This window comes from Bufo bufo, chromosome 3 (assembly GCF_905171765.1).
Source record: "Bufo bufo chromosome 3, aBufBuf1.1, whole genome shotgun sequence".
In the NCBI taxonomy this organism is placed as follows: Eukaryota; Metazoa; Chordata; class Amphibia; order Anura; family Bufonidae; genus Bufo; species Bufo bufo.
In genome coordinates, this window is record NC_053391.1 from 548,671,314 (window position 1) to 548,689,353 (window position 18,040).

General features: G+C 46.1%; 1 protein-coding gene across 1 annotated transcript in view; it reads left to right on the plus strand.

Annotated features, from left to right (window-relative positions):
- Positions 1 to 18,040, plus strand: part of GTF2F2 (general transcription factor IIF subunit 2) — a 233,466-nt gene that overhangs the window by 15,161 nt on the left and 200,265 nt on the right. Inside the window, exons 3-4 of the mRNA XM_040425433.1 lie at positions 10,225 to 10,243; positions 15,565 to 15,715. Coding sequence (XP_040281367.1) covers positions 10,225 to 10,243; positions 15,565 to 15,715 — 170 coding nt within the window. The remainder of the gene's footprint in view (positions 1 to 10,224; positions 10,244 to 15,564; positions 15,716 to 18,040) is intronic.

Consider the following 18,040-nt stretch of genomic DNA (forward strand, 5'->3'; position numbering starts at 1 on the left):
TGTTCCTATTGGCCCGCTGAAAATAGCCAGGCGGTGCGCTCGGCTATTTTCGGAATCCCCGTAGAAATGAACGGGAGTGCATCCACCAATTCCATTCACTTTTATGAAGCCGACGGAAATGGCTTCGGCTATTTTTGGCGGCTCCGTAGAAATGAATGAAGGGCAGCTGCACATGTGCGGTGTGCCCTCCTTCACTTTGCTGGCTGCGTTTACGAGATGGGTGCGGGTCCCACCTCGGGGACCTGAACCTTTCAGACAATAGGCGGTATGCCCCCATTGTCTGAGATGGGAAAACCCCCTTTAAGTACTGCAGTTTCAAAAAACACTTAATTGACCCCCCAAGAAAACACACCTCAAGGTGCAAAAGCAAGCCTGTTTGTCCTGCATTTAATATTTTCCATATACAATGCATTTGGAAAATCTTCAGACATTATGTTGCGGCCTGGTGCTAAAATATGAAAAACATATATATTTTTTAAATCAATCTGCACTCAATACGCCATAATAAGGAAGTCTATTCCACAGTTTCAAAAAGGGTTTAGATGAATTCTTGAAAGTAAATGACATTAATGTTTATGAAAATGTGTAGAAATCTGAGTCTCATTTCCTTCTGGGATTCGCGTCCCCACCTATCCCTTGGTTGAACTTGATGGACTTGTGTCTTTTTTGAACCGCGTTAAAGGGTTTCTGTCATCAGAAATAACGTTATGTAGCTGACTGACATTAGCGGTGTGCTAATGTCCGCAGAACATAACAGTAAGTTTTATAACTCCCTGCCTGCCGCCGTTCTCTTAAAATAAAGACTTTTAAAATATGCTAATGAGCCTATAGGTGCTACTGGGGCGTTGCTTCAGCACCTAGAGGCTCGGTCTATTCCCTCCTTGGCACGCCCAGGTCCCGTTGATTCACTGTAGAGTTCTCCTCATCATCATGTAAATCCAGCTCCTGCGCTGTCCCGTTTTTAGTATTCGGCGCAGTGAGTAAAGAACGCGCTCCTGCTGCTGGCTTCCTCATTGCACCTGCGCCGAAGTAAGCCGGCACCAGGAGCGCGTCCTTCACTCATTGCGCCGAATACTAAACGGGACGGCGCAGGCGTGGGATTTACGTGACGATGAGGAGCGACGGAACTGCTTGCCGGATCACTCTGCCGCAAGTGTGAAAGTAGCCTAAGAGGAAACCTTTTCGTCCCTTTTGGTTCACAGTCTAAATCCTACAAGGAAAAGGGCAAAACGGGACGTTGGAGCTATCAGAAAGGGGGCAAAGGTAGAAGGTTTCTCCTTAATCCCCAAAACAAACAAAATGAAAATCCCTGGGCTTTAGACATCGTGAAAAATTGTTACAAGATAGAATTTTCCTCAATCCCTCCAAGAAGATTTCAAATCACGTCCCACAGTCGGAACATTTTTATAAAAAAAATTCGGAGTAGTGATAAAAGTACCCGAATCAGAAATAGGATAGGGCTTCTATTCAAAACTATTGCTAGTCCTTCTAATGTTAGAGCCCATTCCACCAGAGCAAGGGCCTCTTCTTGGGCGGAAAAAGCTGCTGTATCTCTTGACAAGATATGTAGTTCTGCAAGCAGTAGCCCCTCTTATTGTTTAATCTGTTAGTTCTCATGTGTAGCCATCATGGTGGATGAAATGGAAAACCGTAATTAAACTTGCCGGTAATTCTGTTTCCTTGAATCCACTATGATGGCTCCTATGTTCCCTCCCTTAATTGTTCTAATATGGAGTATGAAATAATACAAAAAAAATATATAAAATTTTCATGCACCCACTTGGGTGAGGGCTCATGCACACGACCGTATGCCCTCCGAGACATACGGTCCGTGAGCTGGCCATATGTCCCGGAGCCCCATACATTGTGCGCACAGGTGCGCACAGCATCATAAGTTACTATGATACTGTATGCATCGGCCCACCTGCGGCACTACTGTCCTGCACTCATATGATCAAAATCAAAACATTAGGAAACTATCTTTAACCCTTTCAGGACCAAGCCATTTTTCACCTTTCTGCCCAGGCCATTTTTAGCAAATCTGACATGTCACTTTGTGGTAATAACTTTAAAACGCTGTTACCTGTCCAGGCCATTTGTTTTCTCATCACATGTTGTACTTCATGACAGTGGTAAAATTGAGTCAAATTCATTTTTATTTATAAAAAATACCAAATTTACAATAAATGTGGAAAAATTAGCAAATTTCCAAATTTCTATTTCTCTACTTTTATAATAGATAGTAATTCCAAAAATAGTTACTACTTTACATTCCCCATATGCCAACTTCATGTTTGGATCATTTGTGTATGCCATTTTATTTTTTGGGGACGTTAGAAGGATTAGAAGTTTAGGAGCAAATCTTGAAATTTTTCTGAAAATTTACAAAACCCACTTTTTGAGGACCAATTCAGGTCTGAAGTCACTTTGTGAGGCTTACATATAGAATAGAAACTACACCCCTCAAGTTATTTAAAACCGATTTTGCAAACTTTAACCATTTAGGTGTTCCACAAGAATTAATGGAAAATGGAGATGAAATTTTGTAATTTCACTTTTTTGTCAGATTTTCCATTTTAATCAATTTTTTTTTCCCCACTAACAAAGCAAGGGTTAACAGCCAAACAAAACACAATATTTATTGCCCTGATTCTGTAGTTTACAGAAACAACCCCATATGTGGTCGTGAACTGCTGTACGGGCACACAGCATTGCGTAGAAGGAAAGGAACGCCATATGGTTTTTGGAAAGCAGATTTCACTGGGATGATTTTAAGCTGCCATGTCACATTTGAAGACCCCCCTGATGCACCCCTAGAGTAGAAACTCCAAAAAAGTGACCCCTATGGGATAAGGTGGCAGTTTCGTTGGTACCATTTTATGGTACATATGATTTTTGGTTGCCGAGGGGTTAGGTCATGTGGTATTTTTATAGAGCAGGTTGTTACAAACGCGGTGATACCCAATATGTCAATTTTTTAATATATATTTTTTATATTTGACACAATAAAAGCATTTTTGAAAATAAAATAATGTTTTAGTGTCTCCATAGTCTGAGAGCCATTGTGTTTTTTTGGTTTTGTTTTTTTGGAGCGATTTTTTTAGGTAGGGGCTCAATTTTTTGCGGGATGAGGTGACTGTTGGACTGGTACTATTTTGGGGGGCATATGCCTTTTTGATCGCTTGGTGTTGCACTTTTAGTGATGTAAGTTAACTAAAAAGTTTTTTTTAGCACAGTTTTTTTATTTTATTTTTTTGACAGTGTTCACCTGAAGGGTTAGATCATTTCTTTTTTTTTTCCCCTATTTAAAAAAAATAATTAACTTTTTATTTTAGGAGTGTGTTTTTTTTTTTTTTTTTTTTTTTTTTAAAGGGAACCTGTCATCTCCTAAAAACATCCCAAGCTGGCAGCAGTACCTTAAAGTAGCCAGCAGCATGTTTGTAACGATCCTTTTCTTCCTGCAGGTAGTTAAGCAGAAGCTGTAAAAACTATCTTTAATCCCCTGCCCGGCGCGCTTTTTTAATCAGGCTTGAAGTCACAGAGGCAGCGTCCTCCTTGCTTCAAGTCACAGTAACCACGCTCCCTTTCCTGCCCCTTCGCTGTGATTGACAGCGCTTATGCAAGACAGTTCGGCTGGCTTTGCCGAACTGCCGGCTGTCGGTCACAGCGAAGAGGCGGGGAAGGGGGCGTGGTTACTGTGACTTGAAGCAAGGAGGACGCTGCCTCCGCGACTTCAAGCCTGATTAGAAAAGCGTGCCGGGCAGGGGATTAAAGATCGTTTTTACAGCTTCTGCTTAAATACCCGCAGGAAGAAAAGGATCGTTACAAACATGCTGCTGGCTACTCTAAGGTACTTCTGCTAGCTTGGGATGTTTTTAGGAAGTGACAGGTTGCCTTTTAAACTTTTTTTTTTTTTTTTTTTTTTTACTTTAACTTTATTTTTTAGTCCCACTCTGGGACTTAAACTTTTGGGGGTCTGATCCCTTTTACAATGCTTCTGTATTGTAATGCATTGGCTGTAAGTGTATTACCACTGTAATGCACTTACAACTTACAGCCTGCTTGCCTGTGAGATCCAGGGGGCTGGATCTCACAGGCTCTGCCGGAAGGCAGTCATGATGCCTAAGGAAGGCATCGGGCTGCCTTTTCTGCCATCGGGTCCCCGTCACAGCAGCGCTTACCCGATGGCTGCTTCCTCCCTGCACAGAGGGGTTGATGTGCCAGCATCAGGGATTTCACCGATGCCGGCGCATACAGCAGGGGTCTAATTATCAGTGACTGCCGGACCCCTGCCGCAGACCTATGTACGGCGCCGGGCGTTAAGGGGTTAAGATGGCACAAAAAAAATAAATGCAGTGTTTGCTGGAGCTTTTTTTCCCGGTGGTAAAAACCACCATGTAAGGCCTCATGCACACGACCGTTGTGTGCACCCGTGGCCGTTGTGCCGTTTTCCGTTTTTTTTCGCGGACCCATTGACTTTCAATGGGTCCGTGGAAAAATCGGAAAATGCACCGTTTGGCAGCCGCATCCGTGAGCCGTGTTTCCTGGCCGTGAAAAAAATATGACCTGTCCTATTTTTTTCACGGCCAACGGTTCACGGACCCATTCAAGTCAATGGGTCCGTGAAAGAACACGGATGCACACAAGATTGGCATCCGTGTCCGTGATCCGTGGCCGTAGGTTAGTTTTTATACAGACGGATCCGAAGATCCGTCTGCATAAAAGCTTTTTCAAAGCTGAGTTTTCACTTCGTGAAAACTCAGAACCGACAGTATATTCTAACACAGAAGCGTTCCCATGGTGATGGGGACGCTTCTAGTTAGAATACACTACAAACTGTGTAAAAGACTGCCCCCTGCTGCCTGGCAGCACCCGATCTCTTACAGGGGGCCGTGATCAGCACAATTAACCCCTTCAGGTGCGGCACCTGAAAGGGTTAATTGTACTATCATATCCCCCTGTAAAAGATCAGGGCTGACCTCCCCCCCCCCCCTCCCCAGTTTGAATATCATTGATGGCCAGTGCGGCCTCCCCCCCCCCTCCCTCTATTGTAATAATTCGTTGGTGGCACAGTGTGCGCCCCCCCCCCCCTCCCTCCCTCTATTGTAATAATAATTCGTTGGTGGCACAGTGTGCGCCCCCCATCGGCCCCCCCTCCCTCCATAGCATTAGCAACATTGGTGGCCAGTGTGCGGCCTCCCATCTCCCCCCCCCCCCCCCCCCCATCATTGGTGGCAGCGGAGTTCCGATCGGAGTCCCAGTTTAATCGCTGGGGCTCCGATCGGTAACCATGGCAACCGGGACGCTACTACAGTCCTGGTTGCCATGGTTACTTAGCAATAGTACAATAGTAGAAGATTCATACTTACCTGCTGCTGGCTGCTGCTGCGATGTTCGTGTCCGGCCGGGAGCTCCACCTACTGGTAAGTGACAGGGTCTGTGCGGCGCATTGCTAAATGAACTGTCACTTACCAGTAGGAGGAGCTCCCGGCCGGACACGAACATCGAGCTCACAGGTAAGTATGAATCTTTAACTATTGTACTATTGCTAGTAACCCGCTGCCACCAATGATCGGGGGGGGGGGGGGGGGGGGGAGATGGGAGGCCGCACACTGGCCACCAATGTTGTTAATGCTATAGAGGGAGGGGGGGCCGATGGGGGGCGCACACTGTGCCACCAACGATTTTTTACAATAGAGGGAGGAAGGGGGGGGGGGCGCACACTGTGCCACCAACGATTTATTACAATAGAGGGAGGAAGGGGGGGGGCGGGGGGGCGCACACTGTGCCACCAACGATTTATTACAATAGAGGGAGGAAGGGGGGGGGGGCCGCACTGGCCACCAATGATATTCAAACTGGGGATGGGGGGGGGGGTCTGCCCCCTGCTGCCTGGCAGCCCTGATCTCTTACAGGGGGATATGATAGTACAATTAACCCCTTCAGGTGCGGCACTTGAGGGGTTAATTGTGCTGATCACAGCCCCCTGTAAGAGATCGGATGCTGCTAGGCAGCAGGGGGCAGTCATATACACAGTTTGTAGTATATTCTAACTAGAAGCGTCCCCATCACCATGGGAACGCCTCTGTGTTAGAATATACTGTCGGAAATGAGGTTTCACGATCTAACTCATATCCGACAGTATATTCTAACATAGAGGCGTTCCCATGGTGATGGGGACGCTTCAAGTTAAAATATACCATCGGATTGGAGAAAACTCCGATCCTATGGTATATTAACTCCTGACTTTACATTGAAAGTCAATGGGGACGGATCCGTTTGAAATGGCACCATATTGTGTCAACGTCAAACGGATCCGTCCCCATTGACTTGCATTGTAATTCAGGACGGATCCGTTTGGCTCCGCACGGCCAGGCGGACACCAAAACGACTTTTTTTTCAGGTCCGTGGATCCTCCAAAAATCAAGGAAGACCCACGGACGAAAAAACGGTCACGGATCACGGGAAAACGGAACCCCGTTTTGCGGACCGCAAAAAAATACGGTCGTGTGCATGAGGCCTAAGGCTTATTGCACACGACAGTATATTTTCACGGTCCGCAAAACGGGGTCCCGTTTTTCCGTGATCCGTGACCGTTTTTTCGTCTGTGGGTCTTCCTTGATTTTTGGAGGATCCACGGACATGAAAAAAAAGTCGTTTCGGTGTCCGCCTGGCTGTGCGGAGCCAAACGGATCCGTCCTGAATTACAATGCAAGTCAATGGGGACGGATCCGTTTGACGTTGACACAATATGGTGCCATTTCAAACGGATCCGTCCCCATTGACTTTCAATGTAAAGTCAGGAGTCCCTTTTATACCATCGGATCGGAGTTTTCTCCAATCCGATGGTATATTTTAACTTGAAGCGTCCCCATCACCATGGGAACGCCTCTATGTTAGAATATACTGTCGGATATGAGTTAGATCATGAAACCTCATTTCCGACAGTATATTCTAACACAGAGGCGTTCCCATGGTGATGGGGACGCTTCTAGTTAGAATATACTACAAACTGTGTACATGACTGCCCCCTGCTGCCTAGCAGTATCCGATCTCTTACAGGGGGCCGTGATCAGCACAATTAACCCCTCAGGTGCCGCACCTGAAGGGGTTAATTGTACTATCATATCCCCCTGTAAGAGATCAGGGCTGCCAGGCAGCAGGGGGCAGACCCCCCCCCCCCTCCCCAGTTTGAATATCATTGGTGGCCAGTGCGGCCCCCCCCCTTCCTCCCTCTATTGTAATAATTCGTTGGTGGCACAGTGTGCGCCCCCCCCCCCCCCTTCCTCCTTCTATTGTAATAAATCGTTGGTGGCACAGTGTGCGCCCCCCCCCCTTCCTCCCTCTATTGTAATAATTCGTTGGTGGCACAGTGTGCGCCCCCCCCCCTTCCTCCTTCTATTGTAATAAATCGTTGGTGGCACAGTGTGCGCCCCCCCCCTTCCTCCCTCTATTGTAATAAATCGTTGGTGGCACAGTGTGCCCCCCCCCCCCCCCCTTTGTCCCTCTACTGTAATAAATCGTTGGTGGCACAGTGTGCGCCCCCCATCGGCCCCCCCTCCCTCTATAGCATTAACAACATTGGTGGCCTGTGTGCGGCCTCCCATTTCCCCACCCCCCCCCCGATCATTGGTGGCAGCTGGTTACTAGCAATAGTACAATAGTAAAAGATTCATACTTACCTGGGAGCTGCGATGTTCGTGTCCGGCCGGGAGCTCCTCCTACTGGTAAGTGACAGTTCATTTAGCAATGCGCCGCACAGACCCTGTCACTTACCAGTAGGTGGAGCTCCCGGCCGGACACGAACATCGCAGCAGCCACCAGCAGGTAAGTATGAATCTTCTACTATTGTACTATTGCTAAGTAACCATGGCAACCAGGACTGTAGTAGCGTCCTGGTTGCCATGGTTACCGATCGGAGCCCCAGCGATTAAACTGGGACTCCGATCGGAACTCCGCTGCCACCAATGATGGGGGGGGGGGGGGAGATGGGAGGCCGCACACTGGCCACCAATGTTGTTAATGCTATAGAGGGAGGGGGGCCGATGGGGGGCGCACACTGTGCCACCAACGAATTATTACAATAGAGGGAGGGAGGGGGGGGGGGCACACTGTGCCACCAACGAATAATTACAATAGAGGGGGGGGGGGCCGCACTGGCCACCAATGATATTCAAACTGGGGAGGGGGGGAGGGTCTGCCCCCTGCTGCCTGGCAGCCCTGATCTCTTACAGGGGATATGATAGTACAATTAACCCATTCAGGTGCCGCACCTGAAGGGGTTAATTGTGCTGATCACGGCCCCCTGTAAGAGATCGGGTGCTGCCAGGCAGCAGGGGGCAGTCTTGTACACAGTTTGTAGTGTATTCTAACTAGAAGCGTCCCCATCACCATGGGAATGCTTCTGTGTTAGAATATACTGTCTGTTCTGAGTTTTCACGAAGTGAAAACTCAGCTATGAAAAAGCTTTTATGCAGACGGATCTTCGGTTCCGTCTGTATAAAAAGTAACCTACGGCCACGGATCACGGACACGGATGCCAATCTTGTGTGCATCCGTGTTCTTTCACGGACCCATTGACTTGAATGGGTCCGTGAACCGTTGGCCGTGAAAAAAATAGGACAGGTCATATTTTTTTCACGGCCAGGAAACACGGATCTCGGATGCGGCTGCAAAACGGTGCATTTTCCGTTTTTTCCACGGACCCATTGAAAGTCATGGGGTCCGCGAAAAAAAACGGAAAACGGCACAACGGCCACGGGTGCACACAACGGTCGTGTGAAAGAGGCCTAAGGAGGCCACACGCTCGCCTTGTAGCTTACCACTTGAATGGGAATGAGCTGCACCTAGTCCACGTGATCAATGAACCTGGCGTCGCTGTATTTCGGACATTGTAATCCTGAGAAAGAACGACCATTCCCAAACTACTGTTGCATTGTGTGTGGTCCATAAAATGATTGGCAGTTTGGTATGGAAGTACTTGATTGAATACATATCTACACGACTATGTGGATTGCTAAAAAATCAGGCAACTTGCTAACAAATACACCATTTCAGGTTCAGATACTCTTTAAAGAGAGACGGCCACACCACTTTAAGAATAGTAAAATAAAGAAGTAAATTTATTAAAAGAATTAAGTATAATTAGGCAAACGTATGTCCTTTTTTAGCAAAATAAGGTAAATACTCTAACACCAAATAGAAAACTTACAAACAATAAAGGTTGGACAGAAGACAACACACAACTACTAATTACAACCACACTTCATCTAGAGTCCCGACTACATCCAGGATGAAGGTACTTACATCACCAATTGAGTTAGCATCATCTGACAGCAACACATCAGCTGGGGACCCCGTTTCAGCAGAAGTCAGAGACTTGATTGGGAACATTTTCTACGCAGGGGGCGTCTGTTTCCCTCATAGAGGAACTGCAAATTTTTAACTGAAAAGGTTCAACTTTATACTATTTTTTTCAAAGAACTTCACCCCCTTAGGAAATGTAGCTAGATTATGCAATCAATGATGGTCACTGTGTAGATCTTGTTTTTCTGTTATTTCGGACCTTGGAGTTTCCAATTCTCAGATCTGCAATACATCAGAATCCCAAGACCAATATACAGACAATGCTAACTCTCTTGTACACCCATTCACAGCCAAGTCCTTGCTCATTTAGAGGTCTGCTAATAAATGAGACAATACCTGGTACTCATTTCAGACCTGTCAGGTAGAATGAACAAAGCCTTCAGCAAACATTTCCAGACCAGTTTCGTTGCTCCTTCCATCTGATAGAAATGGACCAAGTCTTGCACCAACAGTCAAGACAAATATTCACTTTGTACATAGATCAGGATAATTTAATTAGACCGAATGGATTCCACATGATCAGAGACATTCATATTCACACTTCACCATGTTCCAAATCTAATGAAAAGAAGAGTAAAGGCTGTTATAGTCTTAAAATGATAGGCTCCGCATGAATGTGATGGTAAGGGATCGAGACGAAATCTGGAGTTTTAAATTTGAATGAACATTTGACTAAAAAAAGACGCTATCTAAAGTGGTTGCTCTGGAAACTCTTGCACTTTTACTATTGTTTCTTGGCCATAACCTTTCTCAACATGTTCGTTTTAATCTTATTGCCATTGGAATTACACGAGTCTTCTGTATGAACCTCAAAATATTAAGTACATCTTGTAATTCAATTTTTTTTCTCTTCTACAGAAACCAAGGGAAGACAGAGGTAAGCTTTCCATTCATATTGCTCATGAGCTACACTATATAACAATTTAAATGTAGTCTTAGGCCGGCTCTGCAAATAAGCTAAATATTGGTGGGTTCTGCCACGTTCTCCAACAAGTTAATGTGCATGGGCATTGAGGGGGCAGCCTGTTTTTTTTTTTTTAACTTTCACAATCTTTTGTTCCCCAGGGAAGAGCTCTGCTAAAGGTGTCTAGCTAGTTCTGTCTTATTCCCTGTATGTATGGCAGTAAGCATGCTTGACTATTTGATTCAAGCATGCATGTTTATGAGGAGGTGGAGAGGAGTAGCTGACACCAGCTGTCTTATGTTTATGACCTGCTTAAATAGACCTGTACAGTCAACAGAATATAACAAACTTTGTAATAGCCTATTAGAGAAAATGCCTCTTTCTCCACTTATCAACCACTTTGTCACCTACTCTGCTTCCTGAAATGATCATGCAGCCTCTATTCACAGCAAAAATCTGTCTTATGACAGCTATCTCTGTAGATAGGGGTAAAAAGGGAGAGATCTGTATACAGTGTGTACTGTGTATACCAAACACAAAGGTGATTATATCTATTAGGGGGGAAACAAACCAGTCGTATTTGTGATGGGGGTTACAGTATACATCTAATTATTATAAAGAGTCAGTCTCTTGTCCTGTCTTTAGTAGATAATAGTATAACAACCATCCAACCCGTGCAGTTTGTCTGAAGCCCTGGGCTTATTGAATGTAAGAGATGCACACAGTGGCGTACATAGAGAAATAAGGGCCCCATAGCAAGGATCAAACCGGGCCCCCACACAGGGGCCCCTAAACCCTTTTCAATGACCCTTGAGACATTTTTTCCACTGTCTCATTTTCTAAAAGTTGTTCCTTTTTAGAGGGTAGAGTCCCGACCAAGATTTCACCCCCTGTAGAAGAGGAGATGATCCCAACTGGGCCCCCTCTTGTTCTGGGCCCCCTCTTGTTCTGGGCCCCATAGCAGTTGCATGGTCTTCCGCTATGGTAATTACGCCCCTGGATGCAGATTAAATAAGTATGTGAATAAGACAAATGTGTAGTAATATGGGAGTCCTACAAGTAATCCCTGGTTACAGGAGATGTCAAGGGGACCTCTCCATTATCGTATTCTGGGCATGCTATGGATGCTACCATAGAAGAATCATATCATAAAACTAATGATAGAGAAACTGGAGCACCATCCCTAGTTCAGGACTGTTGAAGTAGGACCTGAATCAGCCATTAATGCTATCAGCTCCTCTAGATTCACCACTTCCATGTGCAGGGTGTATTTGGTCTGGGACTGGGAGCAGTAATTAGGAGGAGCTGCCACACTGGGCATGCGTTGGGAGTTGACACATGCGCAGTAAAGGAGTAGTTTGGGAGAGAGAGTGGGTGGTGGTCCTCCATGGGACAGAGACACTGATGATTGAAGCACTATGAGGGTAACGAAAAAGCCAGAGGGGGAGAATGGAGAAATAGACCAATAAGGGACTATGATAAATAAGGAGTCATGGATGGGCGAAATAGAGTTATGTGACTAGGAGAGATACAGTGGACATGGCAGAACACTCGCTTTGTATACTAGTATATAGATATGAGCATCCTGCAGCCAGTCTGCTGGTAAAACCGGTTATTTTATGACAGAATTGTCCACCGTGTATGGTCCACATTCGTAGCCAGACACAAAAATGCTGTGTGCAGTGCTTTTCTGTCCAATGTGACACTTGTACATGGCACAGTGTTTTGCTGATAAGAGCAAGCCTTCCGGTTTAGATACTCTTTAAAGAGAGACTCTTAACTGCAACTTCAAATGACTGTGACCACTACACTTCAAATCAAGCTGATAATATGATTTTATTAAATATAAGTGTATAGATATAAACCTATGGGGGCACATTTATTAAGACCAGCATTTTAGACGCCGGTTTTAACAAACCCCTAAGCTGGCGGTGGTCCCGCCGAAGTTGTGAAGAGGCACTGGCCTCTTCATAACTTTGGCGTATCCTACTCCAGTTCTAAATGTAAGACCGCTTTCTTGCTGTCTTTTTTATTTTATTTTATATTTAGACCTTTTTTTAAATTTATTTTTACTGCTGAAACAGGCGTAGAAAATGGTAAATGAGACGGGCCTGCCGGTCCATCCCCGCCCACTTTTTTAGACCTGGCTTGAGCGGGGATAAGTCGCAGATCGCGGCACAACAAGCAGAGCTTCAAGGTGTAACGGCAACGCCCCTGTTGTTCCTAGAGGCTCATTTGCACATATTGAAACTTCATCTTTCTCAGCAATGCGGGCACGTATGAACATGGCACCTACAGAGATGCCTTCAGCTGCTAAGCGCACGTGTGAGTAGAGTTGGGCGATATCAAAAATATTCCCACGATAACGATATATATCGCGATTAATGCCCTTTTAGAAAAAAAAACACTCAAAACATGTACTCGTGTTTCCTTGATGCCCCCATGCAATAATATCTCTTAGTTGCCCACCAAGAAAGGGGTCACCGTTCCCCCCCCCCCCCCCCCAAATCTGATGGAGCGGCCGTGCCCCCTGCTGCTCCCTTCATTCTCTATGGGAGTGCTGGAGATAGCAGCGATCAGCCATCTTCACCGCTCCCACAGAAAATGGGACATCCTAGTGGAAAACCCTGATAATTGGGTTGTTCAGAGTGTGCCCATCATAGGTGCACATTGTCAGGAAGGGCACCATGGCATCATAAAGATGCCTTTCAGTCAAATAAAACATTTGTGGTCATTTACTAAAGACCGGCGCTTCCCATATGGGTCTTAGTCCCTACACACACACTACAGCCATATTACCGCAGCGACTGTTCTCCAGCCCCGGCCTCTCTGTGCAGCAGCCCCCAGAGGGCAGCGACTGTTCTCCAGCCCCGGCCTCTCTGTGCAGCAGCCCCCAGAGGGCAGCGACTGTTCTCCAGCCCCGGCCTCTCTGTGCAGCAGCCCCCAGAGGGCAGCGACTGTTCTCCAGCCGCGGCCTCTCTGTGCAGCAGCCCCCAGAGGGCAGCGACTGTTCTCCAGCCCCGGCCTCTCTGTGCAGCAGCCCCCAGAGGGCAGCGACTGTTCTCCAGCCCCGGCCTCTCTGTGCAGCAGCCCCCAGAGGGCAGCGACTGTTCTCCAGCCCCGGCCTCTCTGTGCAGCAGCCCCCAGAGGGCAGCGACTGTTCTCCAGCCCCGGCCTCTCTGTGCAGCAGCCCCCAGAGGGCAGCGACTGTTCTCCAGCCCCGGTCTCCTGGCTCTGGGGGTTTACAGCCACTAGATGCCATTTCTTTGTGACCTAAAGGACTTATACCCCCGTGACCACGGGTTGTCACAATACCAACATTTTGATTCAATTTCAGTCCCTTAAAAAATTACCAGGCAAAAGAAAAATGAAATGCCCAAAAAAAGTGTGCATTCCTCAATTTTTGTAACGTGCGGCCCATAATAGAACAGTCCTATCCTATTTTTTTAGGGGAGAAGGAGACAAAAAAAATGGAGAATTGTGTGTTTTTTACATTTTTATTCTGTTACGGCGTTCACCACATAAGAGATATTTTTCAATACTTTAGGCCTCATGCACACGGCCGTGTTCCGCGGCTGAGAGCGGTCCGTGGTAACCCGGCCGGGATTCCTTCTGACAGCAGGAGCGCACGGCGTCATTGGTTGCTATGACGCCGTGCGCTTCATGCCGCCGCTGCTGTACAGTGATACTCGTATAGATCATACGAGTGTATCACTGTACAGCAGCGGCGGCATGAAGCGCACGGCATCATAGCAAACAATGACGCCGTGCGCTCCTGCTGTCAGAAAGAATCTCGGCCGGGTTACCGCGGAACATGGCCGTGTGCATTCGGCCTTATACTCCAGACTTTTTCGGACGTGGCGATACCTAATTTTAATTTTTTTATTGTTAATATATTTATTTTTTTATATATATATAAATCGGGAAAGGGGTTGATTTAAAATGTGTTTTTTTTTTTTTTTTTTTGTCTTTGTAACTATTGGCCCCCTTATCTGGCTAGAATCTTTTCATCCCTTGTCCTATACACCCTAATAGAGATCTATTAGGGTGCATAGGATCTTGCATTGTCCCTGCCGCCCTGTGTTTTGTGCACACGGCAGCAGGGGGATTACCATGGCAGCCATGGATGGCTTCAGTAGTGTCCTGGCTGCCATGGTAACCGATCGGAGCCCTGAGATTTCACTGCTTGGGCTCTGATCAGAAGCTACTACTGCACCACCAATAAAGAGGGGAGGGGACCCTGTGGCCGTGGCCACTGCCACCAATGATTATAATACTGGGGGGCTTGGGTGCACTGCACCACCAATGATTATAATTTTTAAAACTGGGGTATGGGAGTGCACTGCGCCACCAATGAATGTAATTAACCCCATAATGCAAATATGGACTGCGGGTGCCAGCCATACCACACAGCCGGCACTCGGTCTCAGTGACGGGGATCCCACTGAACCGTGCCAATTAACCACTCAGGTGCTGCATTTGAGGGGTAAATTGCCTCGCGGGATTGCCGCTTCCTGTCATTGAGATCGGGTGCTGGGTATGTGATATGGCCGGCACCCGCAGTCTATATTTGTATTGAGGGTAATTCTCATTGGTGGCGCAGCGGCCAAAGCCCCTCCCCTCCTCCTCCCTATTACCTTCTCATTGGTGGCGCAGCGGCAGCCGGATCACATTGGGGAGGGACTCTTTCCTTTTTCACTGTGCCGGCTGTAATGTGCGCCAGACGTTCTAAAGGCATTCAGCACTGTGACGTGCAACTGCCCCATGACGTTACTAAAATACAGCGTTAATTAAGAAATGGCAAATATGGCCATATCGCCGTTTCTTAATACCGCGGTATATCGTTAATACCTATACCGGTTTATTGTTCAACCCTACGTGTGACAGATCTCCTTTAAATATCCAGTGCTATAAGGGAAATGGTCTGATCACTGACCACACCTCCCGACCAATACTGGCAGGTTCTTTTCCTTTTATGCATAGGAAAGTAACCTGTCGGCCATCATGAGGAGGCGGGAAGGGCCAGCGGGTCTTATCGGACTCCTTTTCCTCACCGCACTGGTGCACACAGTGAGGTTCGTCATGTCTGTACTGACTGCCAGCTCAAAGTGATATACCACTGAAATCGGCGGGTCTGTCGCTATACTATTCTACCCTCAGTGGGGGCAGCATACTACAGGTGACAGGTTCCCTTTAATGTTTCCCACAGATCAAGATCACAACTTACATATTCACATTCCAGTGATTGAGTTACACTTCAGTGTGTGCTGAACTGAGCTGTTTTGTTCTTACAGGTATCATTTACCCTAAATGAAGAGCTAACTAGTATACAGGATATGGGAGGAAAATCTGCCCCAACTTTTGTTACTGCACCCAGGGAACATCCTTTTCAATTACAGAACGTAGGAGGACAGACGCTAACCGTGTTCACTGAGAGCTTATCAGGTATGATGGCAAATTAGATTCACTTAAGCGCCGCTGAGATTACATTACATTTTCTGTGCTCATGAAGTGACGACCGAGACACTAGAGAAATAAGCCATTATAATTTGTGTGTAGCCGCATGGTTATTATATTCTACATTTCTTTTGTGTTTGTCATATTGTATGTCAAAAAATGTACTGTCGCTGATTGCACGGTTTATGCTCTGGGTACATCGCAAGCCCTCTGAGGGCCATAAAAAGCATGATACCCTTCATAGTTACGTAGCTGAAAAAACGACACAAGTCCATGAAATTCAACCTTTCTCTATTAATGATAAAACATTGTTTTTTAGATTAATTATAACCCTCTATGCTGTTTTCTAAAAGATAAATGCTGACATAGTATCTGCTACCTCCTGGGGTTGGGCACTCCGTAGTTCCACTATTCTAACTTTAAAGAATCCTTTCCTGGGTTTATTTCTAAATCTCCTTTGCTCCACACATGATGAATGTCTCCTGGTCACGTGTAAAGCTCTTGGAATAAATACATTATGTGCCAGCTCTTTGTACTTAGTATTTCGACATTTAAATTGGATCTCCTCTGAGGTGTTTTAACCCAGTTTTAAAGGCCAATTTTAATGCTGAAGAAAAGCAGCTCACGCTGGAGTGCCTGCATGCACCTCCTCATTTATCTGATGTCAGCACCAGTGATGGTCAGTTCGCAGTGTTCGCCAGCGAACACATGCAGGCTGCCATCTTTAGTAAGGTAGACTCACCCGTCCGGCAATGCACAGGTAAGCCCTTACCTGTGCCTTTGCCGGGAGCTGGCCTGAAATCAAATGCGGTCACCGGGAGCAGGCAGTTCTGAGAACAGCTGCCGGGGGCCTTCATCGGGCTGTTCTCGGAACTTCCTGCTCCCGGTGACCGCATTTGATTTCAGACCGGCTCCCGGCACAGGTAAGGGCTTACCTGTGCATCGCCGCACGGGTGAGTCTACCTTACTAAAGATGGCAGCCCGCATGTGTTCGCTGGCGAACACTGAGAACTGACCATCACTGGTCTGCACAGCCCGCCGGGGGATAACCTTTTCAAACTCTGCTATATAGCATAGCACATAACATGTGGAGTCCAAAATTGAATTTCATATTCAACATGCGGTCTTACAAAGACTTTATAAAGGGGTAATGTTACATTGGGAACAATCTTTAGCACTTTGGCTCCCAGAGCCATACATGTACAGCACTGGGAGGTTGTTTAAACATGGCGCCCACTTGCACTTGCAGCGGGTGCCATAACCGGCGGGTCTCTGTTTCAAATAGCAGAGGCCCGCGGCTAATATCTGCGACCGACAATAATGCCAGTCGCAGTCATTTAAGCCTTTTAGATGCTGTGGTTAATTGTGACCACGGTATCTAAATAGTGAAAAACCTAGAAGCACACACTTTTTGGGTATAAGACCACCACCCTGCGCAGTGATCGGGGATGCTGATGATTAATTCTACTACGCCTTATCAGGCTATGTGAACGCAAAAATAAAAAAGTTATGGTTGCAGGAAAACAGTGAAGAAAAATGAAAACACAAAAAGAAAAATCTATAGTATCCAAGGGGTTAGAATTACTTAATGCTTACAACATATAAAACCGGGGTCATCAACTTCCCAGAACGGCAGCTGTTTTCAAACCACAGCTGCCAGCAGTTTTACAACAGCTGTAGTGTCAAAGGTTGCTGACGCCTGGTATACAACCTTATTGTAATCGCAACATACCGACTTCATCTTTCGCTTGCATATTGTAAGTCTATCTTCTCTTATCTGTCTGGATCCTGCTAAAGGTGTGGCTGCTTTCTCATGAAATATCTAAAAAGACACACTGTGTCTATTAGTGGTGGATGCCGGAATGGAACATTTTGCAAACGAAGTTTGGCCACATTCTCATGATATTTCTAAAATGCAATTTAACCCCATTCAGACAGCCATTTTTTATGTTCCCGACACACCATATTGAACATTTTGACCCGAGAGGCGTTTCATTTAGAAACACTTGGCCATGGAAAAAAAAATTATATATATATATATATATATATATATTAATTATTATTTTATTTTTAAACATTCTGCTTTAGCCCCATTTTTTTAATTAATTTTTTTCTCAAGGGGTAATGGGAGAAAATGCACCCCATAATTTTTTTTACTCATTTTCTCTTGAATATGGCAATACCCTATATGTGTTTGTAAACTGGTGTATGTGCACCCCACAGAGCTCAGAAGGGAAGGAGTGCCATATGGCTTTTGGAGGGCAGATTTCACAGGAATGGTTTTTAGGCACTATGTCTCATTTGAATAGACCC